General features: G+C 45.2%; 1 protein-coding gene across 1 annotated transcript in view; it reads right to left on the bottom strand.

Annotated features, from left to right (window-relative positions):
* Positions 1-16,772, bottom strand: part of LOC310754017 (uncharacterized protein) — a 52,962-nt gene that overhangs the window by 20,154 nt on the left and 16,036 nt on the right. The window contains exons 5-7 of the mRNA XM_083595425.1: positions 13,256-13,377; positions 10,214-10,341; positions 7,687-7,937 (exon numbers count right to left, since the gene is read on the bottom strand). Of these exons, the coding sequence (XP_083451551.1) occupies positions 7,687-7,937; positions 10,214-10,341; positions 13,256-13,377 (501 nt within the window). The remainder of the gene's footprint in view (positions 1-7,686; positions 7,938-10,213; positions 10,342-13,255; positions 13,378-16,772) is intronic.

Below are 16,772 nucleotides of genomic sequence, written 5' to 3'. Positions count from 1 at the left end.
GATCTATAAAAAATGACTCATTTGGTTCTCAAATTGCTACTTAAGCTTCAGGCAGACAAACAGACAGAAGGCTAAACCAGGGTGGATCTGATTTAATCAAATCAATTTAAATCATGTTTAAATCACTCGTCCGTAAGTCTTGATTTCAATCACTAGTCAGTATGACTTGATTTAAATCTTTTTTCTCCCCCCCCACCCTTTTTTACAGAAAGACTCATTATTGCTGGTATCATCTTCATATAGACAACCAGAGGAAGGTTTCTTTTTTGGAAGAATAAATTTTCAGAGTGGTTTTTACAGTTATATAAAAAATGACTGATTTGGTCAGTGTGGTGTAGTGGTTTAGAGCGATAGACTCGTAACCTAGGGAACTGGGTTCGTGTCTCCGCTCCTCCACATGCAGCTGCTGGGTGACCTTGGGCTAGTCACACTTCTTTGAAGTCTCTCAGCCCCACTCACCTCACAGAGGGTTTGTTGTGGGGGAGGAAGGGAAAGGAGAATGTTAGCCGCTTTGAGACTCCTTCGGGTAGTGATAAAGTGGGATATCAAATCCAAACTCTTCTTCTACTCTTAGAAATACATAGACAGATAATGATGAAATGATGGTGAATTTTAATAAGTTAATTTTCTATTTGGACAACTATTCTGCTGTACTTGATTAGAAGGGGGAAAATAATCATTTCCTTCATAACAATTTAAACAATTCATTTCACTAAAACAATAACATAATAGCAAATGTATCCATTTTGGTTAACTGATGTGGTTAAATGTTGTTGCTTTTTTAAAAGAAGAAACTTAAGACTGAGTTTTAGCACACATGAATAACCTTTGGACTATAATGTCACTGAAACAGAAAACTATCCACATTTATTATGCTATTTATAACAAACTTAGTTGGTCTCTAAGGTGCTACTGAACAATTATTTAATTTTTATATATATTTCGACTGTGTCAGACCAACATGGCTACCTACCTGAATCTATGCTATTTTTGTGATAGATAAAGGACAGGAGAAAACTGGGCCAACTTATTTGTAGACCATCATTCCTGTTTATAAAAACCAATAATAATAATAATGAATTGAAAATCTTTGGAAAGATTTTTCCTCCCGAAGCATTTTAAAAGACATTGGGTAGTCAGCGGGTGCTTCCTGCTGAGACCTTGGCGTACCACCATCAGTCAAACCATGCTGGCCAACATGACCAGTGGTCTAACTCAGTATAATGCAAGCTCATATAGGGACCTAGGAAGCTGCCTTCTACCAAGTCAGACCATTGGACCTATCTAGCTCAGAAGTGTCTACACCAGGGGTCAGCAAACTTTTTCAGCAGGGGGCCAGTCCACTGTCCCCCAGAGCTTGTGGGGGGCCTGACTATATTGTGAAGAAAAGAAAAGAAAAAAAGAACGAATTCCTATGCCCCCCAAATAACCCAGAGATGCATTTTAAATCAAAGCACACATTCTACTCATGTAAAAACATGCTGATTCCCAGACAGTCCGCGGACCTTAGTTTGCCTCCCCTTGCTTTTAGGAGCTTGTCTCCATGGCTTCAGAACGATTATAACTATAGGGTATGTAGACTGTTACACTGGACCGACCGTCAAGGTCCATTTTCTGCAGGGAATGGAAGTGAGAAGGAAAACTCATTCCAGAACCCCACACCCCCTGCAGCAAAATCTTTATTTTATTCCCTATCTATGTCCTCCATGCCACCCCAACTCCTTCTGGTGTCCAGGAACAAATTTAGTTCCCAATCCCTAGTTTAACTTTCCCTGCATTCTTTCTGAATTTAAGACGGTAAAGCAACTAAGAGACTTGTAGAGCTTCTAGTTGCTCCTGGGTTCAAAAGTTTCTTGCTCTCAAGTCTGAATAATGCAGAACCTAAGCAGATCAACCCACCGACCCTTATCCTATAGAAAATGTAACACAATATTGCGCATTTTTCCGACTATAAGACACCCCATGTATAAGACACCCCCTATTTTTGGGGACTCCAAATTAAGAAAATACCCCTCAGCACTACCTGTGTATAAGACGAGCTCTCAATTTTAAACCTAATTTTTGGGTAAAAAACCCCCTAGTCTTAGACAAGGAAAAAAATGGTACATGTTAGACTATTATCATGGACAGTGCTACTGTTCTAAATTCTCAAGATATTGTTTGGAAGGACCGCCAGTGTTTTAATATGCATGGCACTTACTGAGACATGGCTAAAATAAAAGAAGACTGCTCTGTGCATTTGAAGAGACATTTTTAATTGCCAAAGGTCACACACGTACACCACTGGAGACAATTTCTGGCATTGCTTTTGATTTAAAGTGATATGGCAATAGAAGCATCAAACTGAGGAAAGTAGACATATTAATGTGATGGTGCCAAGCATTCCCCCAAGTCATGTGACGGAGCCTAGTACCTAGGGATTATAAATGCACAAAGCCGCCATGGTCTCTTCCCTGGCTGTTCAAAGCTATGGGTGCATGAAGGGGAAGAGTTGTTCCCTGTCAAGAAATTGTGCCTCCCAGTCAAAGCATGACAGGGGTCCAAGCACACAAGGCCTGATCTAGAAAGGTTGGGAGATCTCGGTCTCTTCAGCCATAGTATTCGGGGCCATTGTGAGGAGAGTGGCTAGGAAGAGGCAGTGTGCTAAAGTGGTGCGAGAGATTGGCTAGGTGGGTGTTCAGCACCCTGAGCTCCTGACTGATGTTGTCAACGCTGCACCGCATGGTTTGGAAGGTGTGGAGCAATTTCTCCAGAACATAGGGGTCTGTCGCCGTAGTCACCGGCTGGTTATTTGGCAATCTCCGACTGATAGTGGAACGGGAGGTATAAATATAACCTGGGCCGATCCTCTGAGGGGATGGGAAATTAAAGCACCGGAGAGGGCTGACAGCCGCCCCATCTCCCTGCCGTGAAGCTTCCAGAGCAAAGTTGCGCAGGAAACCACCCTTAGCTCCCTGGTCTTCCCCGAGATCCCGAGGCGGAGGAAGCATGCTTGGGGAGCAGGTGCCATCCATTAAATCGGTGTGGAAAGGGGTAGTAGGAGAGTCGCCCGAGGAGCGAGAGGGAGCGCGAATCCGGGACATCGGATCGTATCCAAAAAGGATCTTCCTTGCGGCGGAGGAGGCGGGCTGAAAATCCTGAGGGCAGAAAGGCGAGGCAGCGGGAGACGAGGGGCCGAAGATGGAGGGTGGCAACTCAGGTAGGAAGGTGTAGGAGGCCGGAGGCTCTGCAAAGGAAAACATGCGTGTCTGAAGCCAGGGGCGTATTTGCGCAGAAGGTGAAATATTGTCAAACAGAGCTAGTCGACAAGTAACATTTAGTGTGCTCTACGTAATAGCGAAGGGGAGGGGAAGACAAACCATTCAGACTTGTACTAGACTAGCAGGGACGTCCAACTCTCAGTAGATTGTGATCTACTCACTGTGTAAAAAAACTGGCAGGGATCGACCTGTTGTTGTTGGGCAGGCCAAAGTTGTTGAGCTTTTTTTCAGAAGCAAATGAATGAATGAATAGAATGGAATATATGAATGAATAAAACATGAATGAATGAAACAGAATATATGAATGAATGGAACTGAAGGAGCATTGCGATATGCACAGAATATAATCAAAAGTCGATTATATAAAACACAGCTTAGGGCCCTGAATCTGCAGTCCGATAGTAGAACTTAATCGGATGGTCCACTTTTTGTTGCTAGGAGGCAAAAGTTGCTGACCTTTTTGGGGAAAGCAACATTATTGAGCTTTTTTTAGGAAGCCAATGTTGTTAGGCTTTTCTTTGGAAGCCAAGTTTGTTGAGTGTTTTTGGGAAAGGCAAGGTTGTTCAGCTTTTCTTAGGAACTCACAGTGGTCAAGCTTTTTATTAGGAAGGAAGCAGTAGTTCAGCTTTTTTTATTCTTTTTTTAAAAAATTGGGGACAAGGAGACCTGATACCAGCCAGGAACACCCCGCGATCTACCAGTAGATCATGATCTACCTGTTGGACGTGCCTGACGTAACACTGAGTGTGCTCTACGTAATAGCTAAGGGGCGGGGGAGACAAACAATTAAGATTTGCGCGAAAGGGATTAGTCGTACGACAATCAGCCTAAAGCATTAATCTGGAGGGAAGCCCTCCAGGAGAATCATGCTTCCAATCATGTGCATTTGACATCGAATGTAGCAGCCAAGCAACCCACTCACCTGAGGCGGTTTGTAGAGAGAGATGCCTCCACCAGGTGCCTGGGTCAAACTCCTTTTTCTGCTAAGGTAGCCCCTAAGTCCTTCTCCAGGGAGACAAATGCCCAGGACATCTCATCCGAAATGTCTCTTTTTTGAGAGGTGACAGAGGGTGTGTCCATCCTGCTCAGAAGGGTAGAGGATGTGCTCCTTGCGCACCGGGGCAAGGAGGGGAGATGATTGAGGCATTCATTTCGCATTGTTTTAAGTTTCCCTAGGGGGGACCAAAAGTGACTCTTCGTCCCCTAAGCAACTGCGCATACAACGAAACCAGCTTTTCAGGGGAACTTACACCACTCTCTTCCTAAGTCAGAGGTCACAACACCTGAGAAATCCATTTTCCCCCTTCATATTAGTAGAACCACAAACTTCAGAAGTGCCAACTTAGCGGTGTTCCAGAGGCATCAGACATGGGAAATAAAGACTTAACTAATATATATTTGTTAATTGATTTTCAAATTGAGCCTCGTTCCAAAATTTTGCAATACAATCAGAACATTGGTTTTCAACATTGGTATGTCAAAGTTTAAAACTGACCAATTGTCCTTTTGAAAATCTGATGGTGCACCTGATGAAAATCTGATAAACTTATTGAGTTGATGAAAGTGTAAACAACATTAACCTTCAAGGGCACAATACAGTTTGTTTTTGAGGCAAGAGACTACTTGATTCAAAGAGCCAAATTTCATTCACATAAATAGTACATTTTGTACTGCACAAAGTATGTGGACAGAAAGACTACTGTGCTGAAAAAACTGGTATGGATGAGTACGAGGTAAGATGTGGTTATGCTTGGGAAGTCAACAAGGGCATAACAGAACCTGGGCCTATTGGGCAAATCAGTATAAATCTGTAAAAGTACAGAATACCGTATTTTCCCGTGTATAAGATGCCCCATGTATAAGATGACCCCTATTTGTTTGAGCCCCAAATTCAGAAATAAATAATGGCAACATTCTGTGTACAAGACAACCCCCAATTTTGAACTATTTTGGGGGGAAATATAGTCTTATACACGGAAAAATACAGCAAGTTGCTTTAGGGTGTTGATGCGAAGACAAGTCTACAGAATGCCATGTGATAAAAACAACACCAAATTACCAATTACTAATTAAGAAAAAAAATAATCAAAGGGGTAGGTGTGCTATTTTTGCACGACCAAGTTTAATGTTCAAGACCAAGGAGCATTTAAGAAGCAGGGATCGTCTTCTCTCTGATTCCTATTTTAAATGATTAGTGGAAAGTAGAGCCCTCGAAGAATGGAATATAGTAAAGGCTGAGAATATTGTATCTAAAGCCTTGAGACTATTGGCTGACGGCAGAAAGATATGCAGAGACAAGTCAATAAGAAGTCAAACCGCCTTTGTGTTTAATTACTCATTCTGATGAAACAAAAACCATTCATACATCACCTGCTATGCTTCCTATAGGGACGCGAGTGGCGCTGTGGTCTAAACACCTGAGCCTCTTGGTCTTGTCAATTGGAAGGTCAGCGGTTCGAATCCCCGCAACGGGCTGAGCTCCCGTCACTCTGCACCAGGTCCTGCCAATCTAGCAGTTCAAAAGTATGCCAGTGCAAGTAGGTAATAGGCACCGCTGCGGCGGGAGGGTAAACAGCGTTTCCGTGCACTCTGGTTTCCACCATGCGCCGGAAGCAGTTTAGTTTTGCTGGCCACACGACCCAGAAAACTGCCTGTGGACCAACGCCGGCTCCTTCAGCCAGAAAGCGAGAGGAGCGCTGCAACCCCAGAGTTGCCTTGGACTGGACTTAACCGTCCAGGGGTCCTTGACCTTTATACCTACCTCTAAGTCCTATCTCTAGCCCCTATCCCTATCCCTAACCCCTATTTATTTATTTTTTTATTATTTATACCCCGCCTTCCCCGGCCAAGACCTGGCTCAGGGTGGCTAACGTCAAGTATAAAAACAATTCATTAAAATACAACTTAAAAACAGGATTAAAATACAACTTAAAATGCAGCCTCATTTCAGTGGAAGCCCAGATCAAAAACTGTTTGCGGAGAGAAAACGTCAAATCTTCATCAAGGCCAACTACCCAGACTGGTCCTACGTTGGCCAGAAAAAAGCTAGGGAAGTCCCAAATAGGGGTTCCATCACATAAGGAAAAGGAAAGAGGGGAAGTGGATCAGGCTGATTCCAAGCCAAAGGCCAGGTGGAACAACTCTGTCTTACAGGCCCAGCGGAAAGAAATCAGATCCTGCAGGGCCCTGGTCTCATGAGACAGAGTGTTCCACCAGGCCGGAGCCAGAGTTGAAAAGGCCCTGGCTCTGGTTGAGGCTAATCTAACTTCCTTAGTGTCAGGGAAGAGTTAGAGTTAGGAGTTTCCAGTTTCCCAGAGGGAGAATGTTTTCCCCAAGGCGGGGAGGAGAGCAGTGCATCTAACAGAAGAGAGCAACAGGAACAACAGGGAGGGACTGGCTGTTCCCAGAAAAGGCAAGGGTTAAGTTTTAGTTCAGATTTGGAGGAGGGATACAAGCCAGCTCTAGCCAGGAGGTTAGAAAAAAGAGCAGGAAAGCGAAGGGAAGGGCGCCTTCGCCATTTTGAGGGTGGCTGGTCACGGAGAAGCAGAGCTCAGAAGGTATCTGAAATAAGTGACTCTGAGGAATAGTAGTTAAAGATAAGAACTATTTATAAGTTTGCTAATACGCAATAAAAAGTTATAAAAGAACAAGAAGTGTTTGTGTGGTGATCTGAACAGGATAACGACCAGTCCTGACACTTAGGGCCCGGGACCTCTAGAGTATTGCTATTTATGGACCTTAAGGTTCTCCGCGGGGCATACCAGGAGAGACGATCCCGTAGGTACGAGGGTCCTATGAGCGCCGCAACCCCATAGTTGCCTTGGACTGGAGTTAACTCTCCAGGGGTCCTTGACATTTTTACCTATCCCTAACCCCTATCCCTATCTCTAGCCCCTGTCCCTAACCCCTATGAGCACCGCAACCCTAGTCACCTTGGACTGGACTGAACAGCACAGGGGTCCTGTACCTTCACCTTATGCTTCCTATGTGAAAACTATTAAGAAACTGCGCTGATTTTGTTCACTGACTAGAATTGCTGAGAAAATAAATGTCAACATAATGCATAAATCAACGGCATTATACATGTTTGACCACATTTAGTCATGGGACATTCCTGAAAGCTCATCTGTAACAGCAGATAAATGCATCATCCTCCAAAGGCTCTGGCAACCATTATTTCCATTTTATACTTACTTGTTTTTAAGAGGCAATTTAATTATTGTTTGATTTTATATCAGAGTTTATATTTGATGTTAGCCGCCCTGAGCCCGGTCTCGGCCGGGGAGGGAGGGATACAAATAAAAGTTGTTTATTATTATTATTATTATTACTCTTTCCAGTGAGGAAAACCTTTGAGCTAGACCCAGGAAGGGGAGAAGGGTGGATCAACAGGCAAGCAGATCACCTTTCGCGCAGGTTCTCTTACCTTCTTTGGTCTTTGGAGCAGCTGCCGCCAGTTCTCTCTCTGAGGAGGGGTGCAGCATGGCCGCCGGGCCAGGATCCTGACCCTCGGGATCCTCCAACCTTTCTTTTGGTCGGCACACTGGGTCACTTTGCTTTTTGGCAATGTTAAGGACGTTCGGGGTGATGGACGGGCGCTGAATTGGTGCTGGTTTGGAGACCAAAACAGGAGATGGTGGCCACTGTCTTTTGGGTGAAGTTGGATGAGACTTTTGTCTGATGAGAAAAAGGGATCGATCAGAGAACTGCATGGCACAGAAACATGTACAGCTACCGTATTTTCCCATGCATAAGATGACCCCTATTTTTTGAGCCCAAAATGAAGAAATAAATAATGGCAACATTCCATGTATAAGGCAAACTCCAATTTTAAACTTACAAAATGGGGGGGGGATACAGTCTTATACATGGAAAACTACAGTGTATTCTGGGGCAGGCAACTCCTTAGCTCCTAATTCTTTAGTCCAGATAGGAAGTTCTGATTCTGGGGTTAAGGCTGCATTTAAATAGATCCAGGTCTACTACCCCTTACAGCACTTTTTTACAACAGTGAAATATTAGAGGGAAATTTGCTCAGAAATCTTTACTCACCGAAATTATAAGGATCAACAGAGCTTAGAAAATTACTGTATATTTCAATAGCCTTAAGAACTACTTAGCAAGGGAAATCATACCTAAACTGGGAGCTGGGGGCCCTGTAATACAGTGCTTTGGCTGCTTCCTCCTGGGCAGTGTCCAGAAAGTGGGGGGGACGACCCCTGGGCTCTCACTTGTGGGGTGCCTCTTTCCCCATGCTTTTAAACATCTATATGAAGCTTCTGGGAGAGATCATCAGGGGGGTTGGGCTGGGCTGGGGGTTCATCAGTATGCGGATGATACCCAGCTCTACCTCTCTTTTAAATCAGAACCAGTGAAGGCGGTGAAGGTCCTGTGTGAGTGTCCGAGATGGTTGGAGAATGGATGGCGGCTAACAGATTGAAGTTGAATCCTGGCAAGACAGAAGTACTGTATTGGGGGGAAAGGGGACCAGCTGCGCAGCCTGGGGGTGATCTTGGACCCATGGAGGCGCAGGTCCATTCCGTTTCCAGGGCAGCTCCATCTGGTACGCAGGATAAGACCCCACTTGCCCGCAGACTGTCTTGCCACAGTGCAACATGCTCTGGTTATCTCTCGCTTGGAATCCTGCCATGTGTTCTACGTGGGGCTACCTTTGAAGGTGACCCGGAAACTGCAATTAATCCAGAATGCGGCAGCCAGACTGGGAACTGGGAGGGGCCGCTGAGACCACATAATACTGGTCCTGAAAGACCTGCATTGGCTCCCAGTACATTTCTGAGCACAATTCAAAGTACTGGTGCTGACCTTGAAACTCCTCAACTGCCTCGGCCCAGTAGACCTGAAGGAACGCCTCCATCCCAGACACCAGGGTCCCTCTCCCTAGGGCCTTCTGGCGGTTCCCTCCCTGCGAGAAGCGAGGTTACAGGGATGCAGGCAGAGGGCCTTCTCAGCGGTGGCACCCACCCTGTGGAACGCCCTCCCATCAGATGTAAAAAAATTAAACAACTATCATACATTTAGAAGACATCTGAAGGAAGCTCTGTTTAGGGAAGCGTTTAATATTTGATGAATTAATGTATTTTAATCTTTTGCTGGAAGCTGCCCAGAGTGGCTGGGGAAACCCAGTCAGATGGGCGGGGTATAAATAAATAAATAAATATTATTATTATTATTATTGTTAAATTTTCATTTGGATTTCATACTAGCACATGCAAGAAGCTAAAGGAAGATTATGGGCTGAATCTGACCCCACTGAGTTTGACAGGAAGGCTTACAAACCAAGGTGTCAACCCACCCCCACTTCCTCAGTTCTGCCAGCTCCCATCCATAACAATATAGCATTTCTGCTCACGTAAAGGTAAAGGACCCCTGACAGTTAAGTCCAGTTGCAGATGACTCTGGGGTTGCAGAGCTCATCTCGCTTTACTCGCCAAGGGAGCAAACATTTGTCTGCAGACATTTTTTCCAGGTCATGTGGCCAGCGGCTTCCAACAAAATATTAAAATACAATGATTCATCCAATATCAAAAGCTTCCCTAAACAGGGCTGCCTTCAGATGTCTTCTGAATGTCATATAGTTGTTTATTTCCTTGACATCTGACGGGAGGGCATTTCGCAGGGTGGGCACCACCACTGAGAAGGCCCTCTGCTGCTTCCCTGTAACTTGGCTTCTTACAGGGAGGAAACCACCAGAAGGCCCTTGGGAGAGGAACCCCGGCGTCCGGGATGGAGGCGCTCCTTCAGGTCTACTGGGCTGAGGCAGTTGAGGGCTTTCAAGGTCAGCACCAACACTTTGAATTGTGCTCAGAAACGTCCTGGGAGCTCAAATGCAATTGTCCCTTTGTTGATGAAGAGGAGAACAACCAAGGGGGGCAGGGAGGACCAAGCTGGTTTTACTCTAGAGTAAGATTCATGAAGAGGAGATGAATAGAAACCTGATTGCGGCTGGAGACGGAGCGCGTTTACCCACGTTAGCAGGAGAGGGGGACCGCCTGAGACTGGGCAAAGATGGCGACGGAGCGCGTCTACTGGTAGACGAGGGCTGCTTTGCGGGCTCCGATTTCTGAGGGAATAACAGACACATACTGGTAAGCTGCCGCTTTCTAAAAGGCAATCAGGACATAAGGAAATGAGAAAAGCAACAAGCAATTTGTATTGTAAAATTATCCAATAATAATAATAATAATAATAATAATAATAATAATAATAATAATAATAAAAAAACAACAACAACCACCTAGAAAGCTTATACTTAGCTGGTCTTTAAAGTGCTACTGGAATTATTTTTTTAAAAAAATTGGGGAAAGATTCTTTTAAAGACTGTCTTAAGACAAAAGACTTAATTCTCTTAAGGGAGTTCTTTTTGGATCATCTTTTAATAAAAATAAAAATATCTTTCATCTTATTATTAATATCAACAACAACAACAACATATTATTTATACCCTGCCCATCTAGCTGGGCTTCCCCAGCCATCCTGGGCCACTTCCAGCAGAATATTAAAATACAATGACAATTCGGACAATTCCGCAGCTGAATACAGGATATGTGAAGCTGCTTTAGGTGTTCTGAGCTCCGGCCAAAGGACCTACCTGATCTCCCAAAGACATAGCACAGAAGGATTTCTAAGTTAAATTCATAGATGATGACAGTATTGGACTTCAAATACGCTACCTGAAAGACACACTGCCCTTAGGAGCCTCCCAAAGTGGCTGGGGAAACCCAGAGAGGTGGGTGGGGGGATAAATCATCATCATCATCATTATTATTTTAAAAAATTGTCCTGTAGCACCTTAGAGACCAGCTAAGTTTGTTCTGGTCTCCAAGGTGCTACAGGACAATTTTTAAATTGTTTTATTAATTTCTACTGCGTCAGACCAACACAGGTACCTTATTATTATTATTATTATTATAGCGGTACCTCTACTTACGTGCACCTCTGGTTACGTATTCTTTGGGATACGCATGCACAAACCCGGAAGTATTTTTCTGCGTTTCGCTGCACATGACTGCGCAGAAGCGCACGCCTGCACAGAACAAGCACCTCTGGTTGTGGAAACCTCGGGATCCGACCGGAGCTCCAGAACACATCCCATCCGCAACTGGAGGTACCACTGTGGTGGTGGTGTTGTTGTTGTTGTTATAATATAAGGCTCTCCCTCCAGCCCTGTAAGAACTTTCTTGTTAAGTATATTAGCTCTTCAGTTTGAACAGATATTAGTAACTGAAAAAGACCAAATAAACCAACACAAAAATATAAGATTCAGGTAGGTAGCTGTGTTGGCCTGACGCAGTAAAATAATAATAATAATAATAATAATAATAATAATAATAATAATAATAATAAATTGTCCAGTGGCACCTTAGAGACCAACTCAGTTTGTTCTGGGTCTAAGCTTTACGTCGGCATGTGCCCTTCTTCAGATACACAGAAACCAAAGTCTAGTATGAAAGAGGCCTCCCAGCGTTCTCACAGGCCCATATAAGAGCAGCGCACACAGTTGGGCCTGACGAGCGTTTACTGTTCCCAACCCTAATCCTGCGGAAAGCCATCTAATTGGATTTGAATTTGATCCTGACTTGTTTTCAGGAGGTACTGTATTTTTCGCTCTATAAGATGCACGAGACCATAAGACGCACCTAGTTTTTGGAGGAGGAAAACAAGAAAAAAAAAAGATTCTGAATTTCAGAACCCAGAACAACAAGAGGGATCGCTGCGCAGCGAAAGCAGCGATCCCTCTTGCTGTTCTGGCTTCTGGGATAGCTACACGGCCTGCATTCGCTCCATAAGATGCACACACATTTCCCCTTACTTTTTAGGAAGGAAAAAGTGAGTCTTATAGAGCAAAAAATACGGTAATTTCATTATTGCTTGATTTTATACCAGTGTTACCTATTTGGTGTTAGCCTCCCTGAGCCCAGTTTCGGACAGGGAGGGCGGGATACAAATAAAAGTTTATTATTTATTATTATTATTAACCAGACCCTGATAGATAGTGGGAGGGTGGGGCGAGGTTTTTCTCCAAAGGGTAGTAGGACTCAGTGGGTATGGTCAACCTGTGGGCGACTGTGAACGACTGCAATTAGTCCGAAAGGAAAAAGCAAGGGAGAGTATGCAGATGACCAAAAATAGTCGAAAATAAATAAAAAAATGGTCCAGTATGACCTTGGAGACCAACGAAGTTTGTTCTGGGTATAAGCCACAGGTTGGGAATGCATGGTATAAGCTTTTGTGTTCATGCACACTTCTTCAGATACACTGAAACAGAAGTCACCAGACCATGATATATAGTGGGAGGGTGGGGTAGGGTATTTCTCAGAAGGATAGTATGAGATGGGTGATTTTATGGTTCCAAAATGGAAACCTTCCTCTGCTTGTCCATATTGACTACAAGTATTAATCACGGAGGTGCAGGTCTGTAATCCTTTTTTATGAAAAGGTTCAGCCTTTCTGGCATCTTCTCAATATGGATAAGCAGAGGAAGGTTTCTGTTTTGGAACCATAAAATCCCTTTTTTTTTCAGAAAGGTTTGACCTTGCTGGCATTCTTTTAATATGGACAAACAGAGGAAGGTTTCCATTTTGGAACCATAAAATCACCCATCTCCTACTACCCTTCCAAGAGAAAACCCCGCCCCACCCTCCCACTACATATAAGGGTCTGGGGGCTTCTGTTTCCGTGTATCTGAAGGAATTTGCCTGCACACAAAAGCTTCAACCCATAGCAAACTGAGTAGGTCTCTAAGGCGCTGCTGGACAATTTTGTTATTGTTTTTACAAAAACAGAAAAGAAGGTTCAGAAACAGGACTGTACTATTAAGAGTATCTAGGACATCATCCTTAAAACTGCGGTGAGAGAAGCACTGTTATTGCCCTATCAAAACTATCAAGAGATCCATCAGCTTTGAGGAAGCCATTGGTATTTTTATTGAACCAACGACCCACCTGCGGTCATCGACCCAAATGCCGCCGACCCACCTGCGCCATTTCTGGCGAAACGTTTCCCGACGGAGAGCCGGTCGCCTTCAGTCGGTCTGTGCTGCGGCTGCGCATGGGCACTTTGGGTGCGTGGGCCGGGGAACTGACAGCACTGCCGGGAGCTGAACGGGGACAGAGGAGATACTCTATAAAGTTGGGAATTTGGCAAGGCAAACAGATCGCCGAGGGGAAAAGCAGGTGGGGAAAGAGGACAGAGAGAGGAGGAGAGACTCTCAACTCCGGCCCTCCAGATGCTTGGGACTAAAATGCCCATCATCCCTGACCACTGGTCCTGTTAGCTAGGGATGATGGGAGTTGTAGTCCCCAAACAGCTGGAGTGGGCCAAGTTTGGCCACCACTTAGTTAAGAGCAGGCATGGCCAAACTTGGCCCTCCAGATGCTTGGGACTACAATTCCCATCATCCCTTGCTAACAGGATGAGTGGTCAGGGATGATGGGAATTGTAGTCCCAAACATCTGGAGGGCCGGAGTTTGCTTATGCCTGCTCTAAACTGTGTTTTATATCATTGACTTTATTTTGCTCTGTGTATATTGTCATGTTCCTTCGGTGCTACGTCTTATGGCTGACGCAAATAAAGGTTTCATTCATTCATTCATTCAAGAGATCCAGGAGACAGACCGCCACCATTTGAAGCACACAAACCACAAGAGGGAAAAGAAGAGGGAAAAGAAAACAGAAGGAACAGGCCATTAAAATGAAATGCTTTCCCCACACAAGCAACAGCGAAAAATGTTTTTTTGTTCTAGGTTACTTGTCCATGAGGAAGGCAGCCATCGTAATTCATCACGACTGTTAAATTAGGATTCTTTCATATATCTTTTATGAGAAGCTGGATGTCAGAGAACTGCCATCAGAGCCAGAGGGAGAGGGAGGGCTCCAGAGGGGTTCAGGAGATTTGCCCAGGTCAAGGGGGAAGACAGCAGTCATGGTAGTAGTCGATCTACTGACAAAAATGTGCCATTTCATAGCTTGCTCACACGCGGTGACGGCAGAGGAGACAGCCAGGTTGTTTGTGGATCACATTTTCAGGCTGCATGGGGCTCCCTTGAGGGTAATCTCGGATCGCGGGAAACAATTTACTTCCAGGTTCTGGAGGAAGCTCATGAGCTTGCTACAGGTCGAGGTGGGCTTCTCGACGGCGAGACACCCGGAAACCAACGGACAAGCAGAAAGAGCGAACAGTATACTCCAGCAATACCTACGCTGCTACGTCAGCGAGAGACAGAACGATTGGGTAGAGAAACTAGCGTTGGCTGAATTTGCGTACAATAACGCTGAACATGTGGCCACGGGAATGAGCCCGTTCATGGCCAATTATGGGCGTCACCCCAGGGCCTTCCCGGGGAGGGGGAAGGAAGGATGGAGTGTACCTGCGGCAGAGCAGTTTGTAGAAGAAATGGAGGCCTTGCACCAGCAACTCAAGATGAACTTGGAGCGGGCCAAGGAAGTTTACAAGAGGCAGGCGGACAAGCACCGTCGGGAGGGGGAGGCCAAACGGGTGGGAGACCGGGTGTGGTTGTCAACCCAAGGGTTACCCCTAAAGGGAGGGTGCAAGAAGTTTCAGCCGAGGCGGCTGGGGCCTTTTGAGGTAACACAGCAGGTGAACCCCGTGGCATTCAAGCTCAAGTTGCCTGACAGCATGAAGATACATCCGGTGTTCCATAGGTCCCTACTCTCACCGTACAGGGAGGGGCGGGAATTTCCGGGGCGGGAGGGAGGAGTCACCACCCATCCGCGGGTAGAGGAGAGGGAACACCACAACCAAGCCACGGAAATACTCGATTCAAGGTGGCGAGGTCGCCAGGTGGAGTACTTGGTAGCTTGGGAGGGAGAACCCAGGTCAGAAAACACGTGGGTCCCCGCTGAATCAATCAATGACGGCTATCTGGTGGGAGAATTCCACCGTTTGTTCCCGGATAAACCAAAACCACTAGCGAGATTCTGGGAGGAAGAATTTGGTACCACAGACGACGAAGGGGACTTTGTGGGTTTTCCGGCCTCCGAAGAGGAGGGAGGGGAGGTGTCAGAAGGAGAAGAATCCGACTGGGAGGTCCACCCCGCGGGAAGCTGGTTTTGAATCCTCAGAGGATGGTGACAGCTCCTTCAGGGGATTCCCAGCATTGTCGGCCGAGGAAAGAGACGAGGTTGAATCGGAAAATCGCGCCAGGGGTGGAGGGGGTCCTGGGGAGGAGGTGGATGTTAGGGAACTGCCATCAGAGCCAGAGGGAGAGGGAGGGCTCCAGAGGGGTTCAGGAGAGCGTCCTGGGAGGGAGAAAAGCAGCCCATCTGCTGAGGAAGGAATTCAGCGTAGCACCAGTGGAGAAGGGGGGCAGATGGGGGAATCGGCGAGGTGGCTCCATGACTCCTCGCCGGAGACCAGCAGGGAGAGCACGGGTCCTCTGCTGCCCACACCCTCCCTGCGCAGAAGGCTTCCGCGCAGGGAGAGTAGGCGGCGACTAGGCGTCAAAGAGCTTCTTTGCTGGAAGAAGTTCAAGAAATGCCCACTGACGGATTCTGCCAGCGATTGAGACAGCCACGGGTGAGAGGCTGTCCAGACAGAAAGGGTTCACCCAGGTAACCTAGCCAGGTGTGGTGTCGATTTACGCACGAGCAACCCCTAGAACCACTACGGCACCGTACCTTTCCGTGCATAAGACTAGGTGTTTATTGCTGGTATAATCTTAATATTTACAACCAGATGAAGGTTTCATTTTTGGAAGAATAAATTTTCAGAGTAGTATTTACAGTTATATGAAAAATGACTGATTTGGTTCTACTCTTAGAAATACACTGACAGATAATGATGAAATGATGGTGAGAGTTAATAAGTTTAACGCTTTCTATTTGGACAACTTTTCTGCTGTACTTGATTGGAAGGAGAAAAATAATCATTTCCTTCATAACAATTTAAACCATTTATTTCACTAAAGCAATAACATGATAGCATAGGTATCCATGTTTGTTAACTGATGTGGTTAAACTTGTTTTGTTGTTTTTAAGACTGAGTTTTAGCACACATGAAAATCTTAAAACAAATCCTTCTTTCCTGATGAACAGCCTTTGGACTATAATGTAACTCAAAAAGAAATCTTTAGTAAGGTTATATCCTCCAAAAGCCTTTCATTTAAAAAATCTGATTTAAATCAAAATAATCCGATTCAAATAAAAAAAAAGATTTTATTTATTTATTTTTAAAAATCATTGATTTTTATCCACCCCGGTTAAGAAAACAACATAGCAGCTGTGTTTGAAATGCAATGTGGCGGGGGGGGGGGGAAGGGTATAAGGGAAGGCATTCCAGCTTCTTATGGAATCAAAAGGAATTCGGGCAAAATCTGCTGCCATGCAGGCATGTGATTTGTACCTCCCTGGCACACAGGCCCAATATGGTTCCCACAAGGGATTTTCACCAGTGTCCCAGAAAGAACACAGATTTTCAAATTTCCAGCAGCAGGTCTAGCTGCAGTACAGTGGTCCCTTGATTCTCAAATGCCT

Source organism: Podarcis filfolensis (genome assembly GCF_964270895.1).
Source record: "Podarcis filfolensis genome assembly, chromosome: Z".
Lineage (NCBI taxonomy): Eukaryota > Metazoa > Chordata > Lepidosauria > Squamata > Lacertidae > Podarcis > Podarcis filfolensis.
The sequence above is the reverse complement of the archived record's forward strand: the minus strand, read 5'-3'. Positions and strand labels throughout refer to the sequence as shown.